This window comes from Marmota marmota, unplaced genomic scaffold (genome assembly GCF_001458135.2).
Source record: "Marmota marmota marmota unplaced genomic scaffold, marMar, whole genome shotgun sequence".
NCBI lineage: Eukaryota > Metazoa > Chordata > Mammalia > Rodentia > Sciuridae > Marmota > Marmota marmota.
The window spans coordinates 31,493,966-31,506,439 of record NW_026000249.1 but is presented as its reverse complement, the minus strand read 5'-3'; the positions used below and the strand labels follow the sequence as shown (position 1 = coordinate 31,506,439).

The following is a 12,474-nucleotide window of genomic DNA, read 5'->3' as shown; positions in this document are numbered from 1 at the left end:
TGAGAATCTTTTCATGTTTGTTGGCCCTCCGAATATCTTCTTGGGAAAAAATGCCTATTCAAGGTCTTCGCCCATTTATAATTGGATTATTTGTTTTTGCTGAGTTATGAAATTTCTTTAGATATTTTAGATTCTAGACACGTGATTTTCAAATATTTTCTTCCATTGTGTGCGTTGTATTTTTACTCTCTTGATAGTAGTATACTTTGATGCATATTTTAAGATTTAACGAAGTCCAACTTTTTATTTTTCTTTTCTTGCTTGTGCTTATCTAAGAAACCATTGCCAAATCCAGGGCCATAGTGCTGGCTTCTATTCCTTGATTGGGAGCTGTGGTTTGCCTGAGGCAGTGTCCCCAGAGTCCACATAACTCAGCACCCTATGGATGCTCACCATGTATTTGGCAGGGACGACTGTGTAGTGGGACAGGAGCTGACCCTTGGGGACAGGAAGTCTTGTGTGTGGGTCCAGCTTGACCAGGGACATGATTGAATAAACATCAAGGTGTCTTTTAAGCTGTGAGATATGGTCTGACCATAGAGGAGGATACAATTAGACACATTTTGGAGCTTTGTCAGGTTCAGGTAGCTGAGTGAGGCCTTCAGCAATGGTAAGGGCTTTTTGGTTGTGATGATGGAAACTGGGATCCACAGAACAGACTTATAAGTAGTAGAGACTGGCTGGTAACTTAATAATCTTTATATTGTTCCCTGGAAATAGGGACTAGCTTAGTAAATATTTCTGGAAGCTTGATGAAGAGACTGTTTAAGGTATTCCATTACATAGACCTCCTGATGTATTGTACTCTATCTCACCTTTCTTCCAAACTTGCACTTGTCCTTTTTAGTAGACTTGCCTCCCTATTACCCTCACACTAGTCAGTTCCTCTGCTTTGCATCCTCATAACCCTGCCCAGAACATCCTTGCCTCTCATCTCCTATTTAATTCATCCCATTCCTCCAGGCCCAAGGTAGTATCCAGTTATCCACACAACCTCAGTACTACCACTCCAGGCAGAGGTGTTCAGATAAATTTACCAAAGTTTAGTATCACATGAACTTAGATTCAGATGTAGGTGCCACTAGCTACTGTGTAGCCTTGGGTGTGCTTGCCTGCCTTCCTTTGCCTTGTTTCCTCATTACTACTATTTTTACCAATGAGGAAACAAGGCAAAGAAAGGCATAAATAGTAGTAATAATGAGATCAAATGGTTTTTGTGGCAGTGAAATGAAATAAAATATGTAAAATTCTTAGTAAGAAATCCCGCTCATAGTAAGTGGTCAAAAATGGTAGCTGTACTGTTTTCTGTATCTAAATCTTACTTCATTGGCAAGATTGTATGTTTCTTCTTCAAGGCAGGACTGAGTCTTGTGCTTATTTTAACTAGTATATGTGGTTCAAAGCCAGTACTATAATAAGTGCTTAAGAAACATTTGTTGCTTTGAGGTGAGTTTGTGATTACCCAAAATTACTTGCCTTATTTTTATAAAATTTTATACTATTCCACCATTCATTTTGACAAACCAAACTTTTGCTTTGCTCTCTGGTGATTTAGGACTGACAGTGATAACCTGATTGAATGTGTGAGTGTGCATATGTTTGGGGATAGGATGGGTAGGGATGGTGGAGGTATTAGCAATTGATTCTCCAAGGAGCAGAGCCAGGCAATAGCTTACCATCCTGAACATTGCTTCTAGCTTTCCTCCCCCAGCCTTAGAGTTGGGCTGTTACCTGCCCAGGGCAGCTGTTATAAGTCTGGCTGCCCTGAACAGGGCTGCCCAGACCCTCCTCCATTTATTCCAGCCATCTTCACTGCAAAAGGAAATGAAATATTTTTGATTCTCCTGTCAGACTGTCCTGCCAAAGCATCATGCTTTGCAAGAGGTTCTTGCCCTGGTTATACACAATCCTGGCAGCAAATTCTGGATAAACATTACCTCCTGGAGAGAGAGGCAGGGTCATGAACTCAGAGGGGGCTTCAGTTGTATCTGAAATGCTTATTTCTTATGCATGACTATGTGGCACATTCATTCTATGATATCATATGTGATTATATTGTATCTCATATATTATCAAGTATATTATATAATCTTGAATTTGCTGTTTACCATTTCCATGCATGTGTAGGCCATAAGTATAATACTTTGTATATGTGGAATTATCAATTATATGTTCCCTTGTACCACTTAATTTTTCCTGGACATATTTTGGGATTTGTCTATATTGATATATGTAATTTTAGACCTCTGTGTAAATATTCTGTTTTATAAGGAGAACACAATTGGGATATCTCTTCTTCCATCTGCAGACATTTGGGTTTTTTTTGTTTGTTTGTTTGTTTATCCCCCTTGCAAACACTGCTGCAACAAATCATCTGATATCCAGTTCCTTATGCTCAGGGGCAAGCGACTTTTAGGAGTAGACTTGCCAGGCCATGGGACATATACACAATTCTCCTTGCTAGAAGGTGCCATCCCTGTCTTTTGAGTTCCCGAGCAGCAGTACATGAGAGGTGATATTGGTTCGTATACCCTTGCCAACCGTTGGTGATATTGTCTGTGCTGTTTTTCTATCCACATCACCAAAAGAGCTGGGAGGCAAAGCTTTACAATTAGAAGAATGTCAGCTTTGAGGATTTTCTTGTTACATTTCTTCTAACGAGGACAAGATTTTGTTTTCTGTTTTGGTGAAAATAATGTTTAGACTTCTGTGGAAAATAGTTACATTTCTACTCTGAAGTAGAGGGTATTTTTTCTCTTTCTTTTCTTCTGTTTGCATTCTTGGCAAATAAGTAGGAAAAACCAATTAGCAATGTTCTAAATGCTTGCTTGTGGTAATTGTTATTTTGAAATGTTTTAAATAGCATGGCGCATTAGGTTTATTCTTATTGCTTTTCAAAGTTTTGAATTCGTTAAAATGAATTGAATTTAAAATGTGACACAACTTTAGGGATAAAGATTGATCATAATTATTTACCACTCTGTGCATTTTGGGATGGGAAAAATAAATGAGATAGCAGTAAGAGTAACTCTGACCATTTTATGTTTTCTCTTGTCCTCTCAGGTGGGAAAGGAGAAGTTCCATAAATCCCAACATTGGGGCTTTTGCAACAATGTAAGGATGCTAGTAAGTGATGAGAAACCTGGAATAGGTGGAGTACCACTTATTGGGCAAAAGATAAAGCCCAAATATGATGCATATCCTAAAGGAGAAGGAATTGATGTGCCATCCTGGGTAGCTTTTGATAAACAGGTAAGTCCCATGGCATTGGGAAAAATGTAATCGTAAAGTTTTACATGTTGATTTGAGAAAATAAGAGCCTTCAATATAAATGTTAAGCCTAATTCTTTGTTTTCTTTTTGGCTTTTATACATATGATTTCCTTTACTTTGGGTGTTTCTCTTTTAATTTTTTAATTGACATGTAAAAATTGTACACAGTGAGGCCGGGGTTGTGGCTCAGTGGTAGAACACTTGCCTAACATGCATGAGGCACTGGGTTCGATCCCCAGAACCACATAAAAAAACTAAATAAACAAAGTAAAGGTATTTTGTCCATCTACAACTAAAAAAAATTGTATACAGTTAGCCCTCTGTGTGCGCAGTTTCCATATCTGTGGATGCCAACCTATGATTGAAGATATTCAGAAAAATATTACTTCTATACTGAACATGCATAGACATTTTTCTTGTAATTATTCTCTAAACAATACCATATAACAACTATTTACATAGCATTTACATTTTATTAGGTATTATAAGCTATCTAGAGATGATTTAAAGTATATGAGAGGATGTGTGAAGGTTATATGCAAATACACCCCATTTCATATAAGGGACTTGAACATCCTTGGATTTTGGTATCCATGGGGGTCCTGGAACAAATTCTCCACCAACACTGACGGATGACTATGTATGGAGTACAATATGTTGTTTTGAAATATGTATATATTGTGGAATGGCAAAATCAAGCTAATTAGCATATGCATTACCTTACATACTTATCTTTTTTTTTTTGTGGTGAGAACACTTATAATCTACTCTCTTAGCAATTTTCAACTTGCTACTAATGGCTGTCACCATGCTTTAGAATGGATCTTTTGAACTTATTCCTCCTGTCTAGCTGAAATTTTGAATCCTTTATGACCACAGCTATTTCTTGGCTATCTCTAGGCAAAAAGACAAATTCAAGAGAAAAATACCCTAAACAAAGATTAATTATCCCTGCTCTGCTGTTTCTGATCAGGCACATGGGTTGCAGAATGCCTGGCTAGTGCTTCTCGACCATATTCTCCTCTTTTTCTCTGTACAGGATAATCTGTCTTTCTGTAGACTAAGTCTGGTCACCCTGTTATTATTTTTGCTTAGTGAGTTGCCATTCGCTAAGTAAATTTGCTTCATTCTGAATGTGGAATTAAATAGGAAGAGAAATTTACCTTATCTTCTTTCCTCTGTACTAATTATGATTCCCTAAGGACTAAAGGGTGACTTGGCAAGGGTGACATGGCAAGAATTGTAGAAGTGAAGGGAAGAACTGCCATTATTAGATGAGAGTCTGAAAATACACACACACGCACACACAGAACACACACACAAACACAGAGTTAAAAAAGGAAATGCATTTGATGCATCTGAGTGTCTACTTTTTTGTGGTACTAGGGATTGAACCCAGGGCCTTGAGCATTCTAGGCAATGCTCTACCACTGAGCTACACCCCCAGCTCTTGAGTCTCTTGAAGAGGGTCTAAGATCAAAGGAAAAGAAACCCAAGCTAACCAGTTTTTTCCCAGAAGGCAGCTATATGTATATGCTGTGTTTAGCAGAAAACCTTGTATCAGAACCCCATGTTCTATTCTCCAAAAAAGAACCTGTTATTAGATTATTTTAGACCCTATAATTAAAAATAATTCAGGACTAGATGAAGCATTCAAATCATAGTATGCCTAGTTTACCAGGTGGTTTTTTAGCAGTCTTTAACGTGGATTGGTTGGCAATCCTTTGATTCTAATTAAAATGTCCTCAAATATGGTTGAAGTGACACATTCAATTTCATCTGATAGGGTACATCAATTAGAGCACACACATAATTTTTTTCAAAGCCCAGTTCTGATGCTTAATAGAGATCTAACAGGGCACAGGGAGCCTTTTTTCCTAGGAAACCATCTACTTCCAACATGGGCCAATACGACTTCTTCTTCTTCTTCTTCTTCTTCTTCTTCTTCTTATTATTATTATTATTATTATTATTATTATTATTATTTTCAGTTCCTGGTTCAGGGCAGGACCTAGAGCTAAAAAACAGATTTTGGACTGATTGACTTGGGGTGATTAGGCCTGGGTTTCTGTTAGTCTCAATCTTATAGGATATTGAATTTGCAAGGGTCAAAGAAAAAAAATCTATTTTTATCTTACATTGAAAAGAGGATATTGACATTATTTTTAACTAATCCACTACTGAATAAGTAATGTAGACCACAATGTATTAAACCATTCTCCTGCATTTAAAGTTGAAATTTCATGTTTTTCTCAATATTTAATATGTGCCTTTCAAGCCTATTTTGCAGCTCTTTAATTACTTATAAAATTATGTAGAATATTTCATGAAGTTGAAATGATTTTAGCTTCAGACTACTTGAGAAAATGAAGAGCTTGTTCATTTCAGATCTAACTAAATGCAACATAATTCTTTTGGTTATTTTGTTGGTCAACTTCAATTAAATATTCATCGAGCTTTAAACGAGACCCTAAGACTATGAAATATTTACATGCCCTGATGGGATTGTGAGCTACAGACTAGATCCTAGTTAATACCCGGAGCAAATTATAAAGTGCTTTCTCCATTAGTGGGTTCAACAAAACAAGTCAACACCTGTTAATCATTTTTTTCTTAAAAATGAGACACTTTCAACTTGTTGCCAGTTTTTCCAATAGCTCTTAATCCTAGCAATATTTCTAGGCTGTGCTCTCAAACAATACAAAATGAAAATAAAGGCAATTCTTTGGAGAGTGTATTAAAATTAATATTTGTAGTTTGTGCTCTTGGTGCTACCCAGATCTGCATGGGGGCTGGGCACTACTCCCATCCCCCAGCTGCAGCAGATGCTTTGATAAGCAGCTTGCACCTGTAATCCTCTCTAGAGACTTGCTCTTGACAGATGGGAGTTTCAGCTCCTAGAGACACCTGGGAAGTTACGCTGGCTTTTTTTTCCCCCAAAGTGGGCAACCAATGACTGACTGATTCCTTGCCTGAAAATGTGACTGTGCTGTGATTCAGGTCCATGCCCCCTCGTGCATTAGCCAAGACTTAACTTGATCTGCGAATGCATCCTTGCTTGGTTCGTTTCCCTCTCCTTTCCTGTTTACCTCACTCCCTAACAGGTTTCTCTCCAAAGTGTGCCCTTAGGAAATTGCATGTGCCTAATCGGTTTTAGGTTCAGCTTTTATGGAACCCAATCTAGGATAACATTCCATTTTTTTATCCATAATTCTGAAAGTGACCATAAGAATGCCTTGCTCAGAGAAAGAACACCCAAAAGAGAAAATGCTGTTTGCAATCACCAGAAAGAGCCAGTATTTGTTACTTTGCATGATTGATCCTCATGGTGGATGCTTCTTGCTCTTTATCCTTCATTAATTCACCCTTCATTCTTACAGACAGTTTTATGCAGGCTGGAAATGTGCCTGCTTAAAAGTGTTCACCTTTCCAGAATCCTTGTGGCTAGGGCTAGCCATGTGAGTCACTTCTGGCCAAAGATATATTTGTTAAGGTTTATTGAGTAAGGCTTTGGGGACAGTTACTGTTTTACTAATGAAAAGAGTTAGGCTCTGCTGGTATGATTTTTCTGCCTTTACCCTTCATTTATTTTCTCCTCTGAAATTAGGGCATAACTCTTTGGATCTGGCAGCCATCTTGTAAGGACAGCAGAGATAAATAGAACATAGACCCCTGTTGGCATCATGGAGCCACCATTTCAGACTCAGGCTGCCTATCTCTGGGCTTGTTATATGAGAAAAATCAACCCCTATTTCAGAGGTTCTCAATCTGGGGAGGCATTTTGAAATGTATGGAAGTGTTCTGGGTTGTCACAGTGACTAGGAGCAGGGCTCAGTTAGGGTAAAGCATGTGAGTTTGCTTTGGGTGCACCATTTCAGGGATGTCCTGGAACTTAACAATCAAGTTAGGTATTTGAGTGTAGCACATTAAAAATTAATGCAGAAAATTCATGGTGAACAAAATACCTATATTTTATGTAAAGACAGGATCAGCAACTGTGCCAGGTAAGCCATATTGGAGCCTGAGGCTAAAGGAAAAATCAGTCACACTGATCCCATCTTTATTTAACATTTTTGGTATTTTGAGATTTTGTTCATTATAATTTTTTTGCATTAATTTTGATATTTTAAACCACATCATCCTGGGGATAGCCATTATTAGAAGGTGCTGCTGGGGGCCAAGTGTGTATTGCACATCCTGCAATGTGAGAACAGTGACCCAACACTTGGAAGAACTGTTCTACCTGTGATGCCAATATGGTTCCCATTGAGAAACATGGGAACCTGCTTAAAACCCCTAGCACTGGAGTGGAGGGGGACAGTGTACAAACAACTAAAATAATTTTGCTTGATATTGTGCCCACCTGGAAAGGGCTAGTGATGTCATTGAATTCACTCGAATTAAAGAAGGCCATGATATATCATGGTATGAACAAAACCACTCCATATCAGGTTAGAACACAGAACACAGACATTGTCCAAGCACAAAATGCATCATTCACACCAACTGTTCCCGGTTATCATTCCAGTACTCCCACAAGGAAGAAGCAAGTCTAGACACTTGTCCTCACTGTATAAATGAGGAATCGTTTGCAAGGATAAGTGGAGCAGAGGTCAGAGTCTGCGTTTAGATGTTGGAGCCACTGGTTCTGATCATGACCTGCCATTAAATAGCTATGTGATTGTGGCTTAGTCCCTTTATCTTTCTGAGCCACAGTTTCCTTCACTTTTTATAACACAGGGTTTGGCTAGTTAATCTCTAAGGACTTTTTACCTCTAGTAGTCTATGACTAACACTTGTCTAAAGTCAAGTTTATGTAATTCATTCTAGAACTGAGCCCAGACCCTGGATCTCTTGGCTTGGGGCTCTTTAGAATTACATCAGGCACCAGCTACTTCATCATTAATTGAAATTTGGCATTCAGCAGTTTATAATATGCTGTGGTTTCTATCACAAATGATCCTGTGGTTATCTACTTTTATAAAAACTCAAAATATTTAGAAATACACAAATGCCTAAATGTTTTTATGACTTTTATCTGGATGTTAAGCACCATTTACATAGACTGCAATTATATTCTCATTTCTTTTCATTTGTCAATGGCAGCTAGTTAGGCTAATTTGTTTGCTATTTCACAAATGATCCTATTATAGTGAGTGCCAGGATAAAGGTTGATCTTATGGGGATACGCATGTGTTTAAAAATATTTCATTTTCTCCCTGTCTTGTAAACATGATAATTATACTCAAAACTACTGACCATAGAATTAGAATTTTAATAACTTTGTACTAATTGACATTGAGTTTGTAGTGAGCTGATTATTTATGTAGTACTATATGAATCTCTGCTTTGAACAATATAAAAATAATTTGGTCTTTTCAGTCACCTTGATTTTTTTTTAATTGAACAAGTGGGTTTATCACTCTTTGCAGTGTGGGAAAACACACACCCTGAGCAACTGTGTGATGTGTAAGGAAGCAGGTGCTAGAGAAGACTTGTGATAGGATGTGGACTTGTGTTGGGTAATTTTAAGGTGGGTTTAAGGAAGTGGGGTTTTGTTCTGGATTGGGTGCTACCAGGAAGCAAGAAAATTTCTGATTGGGTATCTTAACAAATCTCTTTTACAGAAAGAGTAGACTAGAGTGAGCCTACCACTGGAATTGGGAAAAAAAAAAAGTAGTTGTCATGCTTATTTACCAGGAGAGGGGGACATTTGGTATTTTGTGCCTTGGGCAGCATTCATTTTCTGTTTGTTTTCAGACAGGTGGTCTTGATTTTGTCTTTATATATCAAGTCACAGAGTGGTCTTGTCTGATGTTGGTGATCTCTTGACTGTTCTTGTACAACAGAACAGCAAGGTCAGCTGTGGGTGCCAAGCTGGCTCCCAGGTATCAGGGGTTGTTTTTCTCTTTCTTATCCAGTATCAGCCAGAATTTGAAATTTGTCTGCAGAGGGATTAAGAAATAATCAGATATTGGGCTGGGAATGTAGCTCAGTGATAGAGTGCTTGCCTACCTAGCATGCATGAGGCCCTGAGTTTAATCCCTAGTGTGCTCATGCACACACACACACACACACACACACACGTATAGTATATTGGAATTTTAGAATTTCACATGGCTAACAAAGAACAATACATAACTACAGATTTTTGAAGTTTTGCCTAAAGCTAATTAGGAGTGTTATAAAATATAATCAGTTTTAAATATAATTGAACTTCTAAGAACAAGTGGAAAATATGTCAGATATTATGCCTTTAAACCATATTTCAAGTTTCAAATGGAAACTTTTCCCTAGGATTATGTGATTTTCAGATTATCTGACTACTGTTCAAATCATTTAATAAAAGACACCAATATGGCTGGGAGTGGTGGTGAATGCCAGTAATCCCAGCGGCTTCGGAGGCTGAGGCAGGAGGATCATGAGTTCAAAGCCAGCCTCAGCAAAGGCAAGGCACTAAGCCACTCAGTGATACCCTGTCTCTAAATAAAATACCAAACAGGGCTGGGGCTGGGGCTCAGTGGTCAAGTGCCCCTGAGTTCAATCCCCAGTACCAATAAATAAGTAAGTAAGTAAGTAAATAAATAAATAAATAAAAGTCATTTAAAAATTTAAAAAAGACACCAATGTGTATAATCATAATACAGTGTGACTGAAGTACACTACTATTTCAATCCCATGTTAACATCACAAAAATTATATAAATTGTTAGCTGTTTAGTTTTAGAGAGGAAATCAGAACGTTTGCCTAAAATCAAACATGTCAAGCTTCAAATTCTCAACTATATATTCTGCCTTTATCACAAGAGTAAAACACCAAATTGCAGTCTTCAAATTTATGTTAAAGTGATAAAGTTTCTAATTTCATTACACAATGTGGGTTTCTTTAATCTTCTTTTGAAATTCAAAAGGCATTTAAACTAAAAAATCCCCAAATCTGGAATAAATGTTTTTAGAATAAAAGAATGAGATTCAGAATGAATCTTTTACTAAAGAAGAGAGAGAGTCCATCCTCTCCCCTTTTCTGAAACCTAGAATTTAACAACTAGACAAAATTTTAAGGCCCTCACTGTAGGCCTAAACATTTTTTTTAAGTCAGTGAGCCTATGGCTTATTCTCATTAGCCACAGTTAATCTTTTTGAGCTGTACTGATAAAAAGTAGTACACCCCTGTTAGAATGGCTATAATTGATGAGGACTAACTACACCAAGTTCTGGCAAGGATGTGAAACAACTAGAACCTTCATATGTTCCTGCTAGGAATATGAAATGGTACCACCATTTTGAAAGATAGTTTGGCAGTTTCTTAAATAATTAAACATATACTTACAACATGACCCAGTAATTCCACTCTTACATATTTATCTAATAGAAATTAAAAGATATGTTCACACGAAAACATGCATGTGAATTTTTTTTGAGTGGGGGGTACTGGGGATTGAACTGAAGGGTACTTGACCACTGGGGCACATCCCCAGCCCTACTTTGTATTTTATTTAGAGACAGGGTCTCACTGAATTGCTTACTGCCTCGCTGTTGCTGAAGCTGGCTTTGAATTCATGATCCTCCTGCTTCAGCTTCTGGAGCTGCTGGGATTACAGGCCTATGCCACCCCACCTCCCCCGCATGTGAATTTTTATAGCAGAATTTGTCATAATATCTCAACTAGAGTATAACCCAAATGTCCATTCATTGATAATGGATAAATAAAATATTATGTATCCAATACAGTGAAAACTATTCAGCAATAAAAATAAACTACTAATGTATGTTAAAACATAGATGAACCTTAAAAACATCATACTAGATGAAAGAAATCAGGCACAGAAGACTTTTATATTGTATGATTCAATCTACATGAAATCCTAGAAAGGCAAAGTATAAGAAAAAGTAGTAGTTGTTGGGGGCCAGCAATGGGAAAAGAGAACCAGTCTTCCTTCCTCCTTCCCTCCAGATAGAACTCAGGAGCACCTTGCCTCTGAGCTACATCCCCAGCCCTTTTTCATTTTTTGAGACAGTTTCACTAAGTTGCCCAAGTTGGCCTTGAACTTGTGACCTTCCTCCTCAGCCTCATGAGTAGCTGAGATTCTAGGTATGCACCACTGCATTAGCTAAGAGAAGGAACTTTTGAAGGACAATAGAAATGTTCTAAACTAGATTGTGGTGATCATTACACAGCTCTATACATTTACAAAAAGCTACCAAATTCTGTATACACTCAGAACTAGTAAATTTTATGACATTTAAATTGCAGCTTAACAAATTTTATGACATTTAAATCATAGCTTAACATATTAATTTGTAATATTTTACCATAACAGTATGCTACAGACTGGGTGGCCTAAACAACAAAAATTTATTTTCTTACATTTCTAGAGGTTGGAAGTCCAAGGTTAAAGTGCCTGCAGGGTTGGTTTCTCCTGAGGCCTATCTCCTTGGCTGGCAGATGACTACCTTCTTGCTGCTTCTTTATATTGTCATTATCTATGCACACTTATTTTTCTTTTTATGAACATAAATCCTTGTCATTTGTAACATTTTAGTTCACAAGTTAGGGTCTAATAGTCATTGAAAGGACAAATCACAAAGTCCACCCCAAGTCCAAGGACCACACCACATAACGGAATCCCACTCAAGAGATTTATTGTTAGAGCATGGAGCAAACTGACAAGGCTGTCCCTCTGAGGAGAGCAGCAGCCTGTGGGCACTCAGAGGGCAGCTTTATAGCCCACGAGGTATTTCACAGGCAAGCTTAGGGGTTACACCATGGGCTGGGGAGGGGTCCACCCTTTAGCAGGAACATGTTCTTAGGGGAGGCCAAGCAGCAGTGCCTCAGAATGTCTAGATAAAATGGCTCTTAATAAAAACTTAGGAGTCCCTAGATAAAATGGCTCCCAACCTAAAATGGCGGATCTTATGCCAATATTGATCTGATGCTAATAGTCATTATTTCATTTGTTGATTTAAATTTTAAGCTGATTCATTTATTTTTATAAATGTTTGATCTATAATGAGCATTGTCATGTATGTACTTTCCCCCTCTGAATTTAGGCCAGCTGCAGGTTTTTTTAAAAACATTTTTAAAAGTTACTTACCTTTTTAAATTTTATATTTATTTGCAGGATTCTGCCCTGTGGTAAGCTTACCCCTTTGTAATACTTTGATAATACAAATACTGACCATAAAATCTAACTGCATTTTAT

General features: G+C 37.6%; 1 protein-coding gene across 1 annotated transcript in view; it reads left to right on the top strand.

The window, feature by feature from the left end:
- The first annotated feature begins 2,979 nt into the window (after nucleotides 1-2,979).
- The window catches only part of Efhc2 (EF-hand domain containing 2), a 206,743-nt gene continuing 197,248 nt past the window's right edge, over nucleotides 2,980-12,474 (top strand). The window contains exon 1 of the mRNA XM_048796279.1: nucleotides 2,980-3,252. Coding sequence (XP_048652236.1) covers nucleotides 2,995-3,252 — 258 coding nt within the window. The 5' untranslated portion in view covers nucleotides 2,980-2,994. The remainder of the gene's footprint in view (nucleotides 3,253-12,474) is intronic.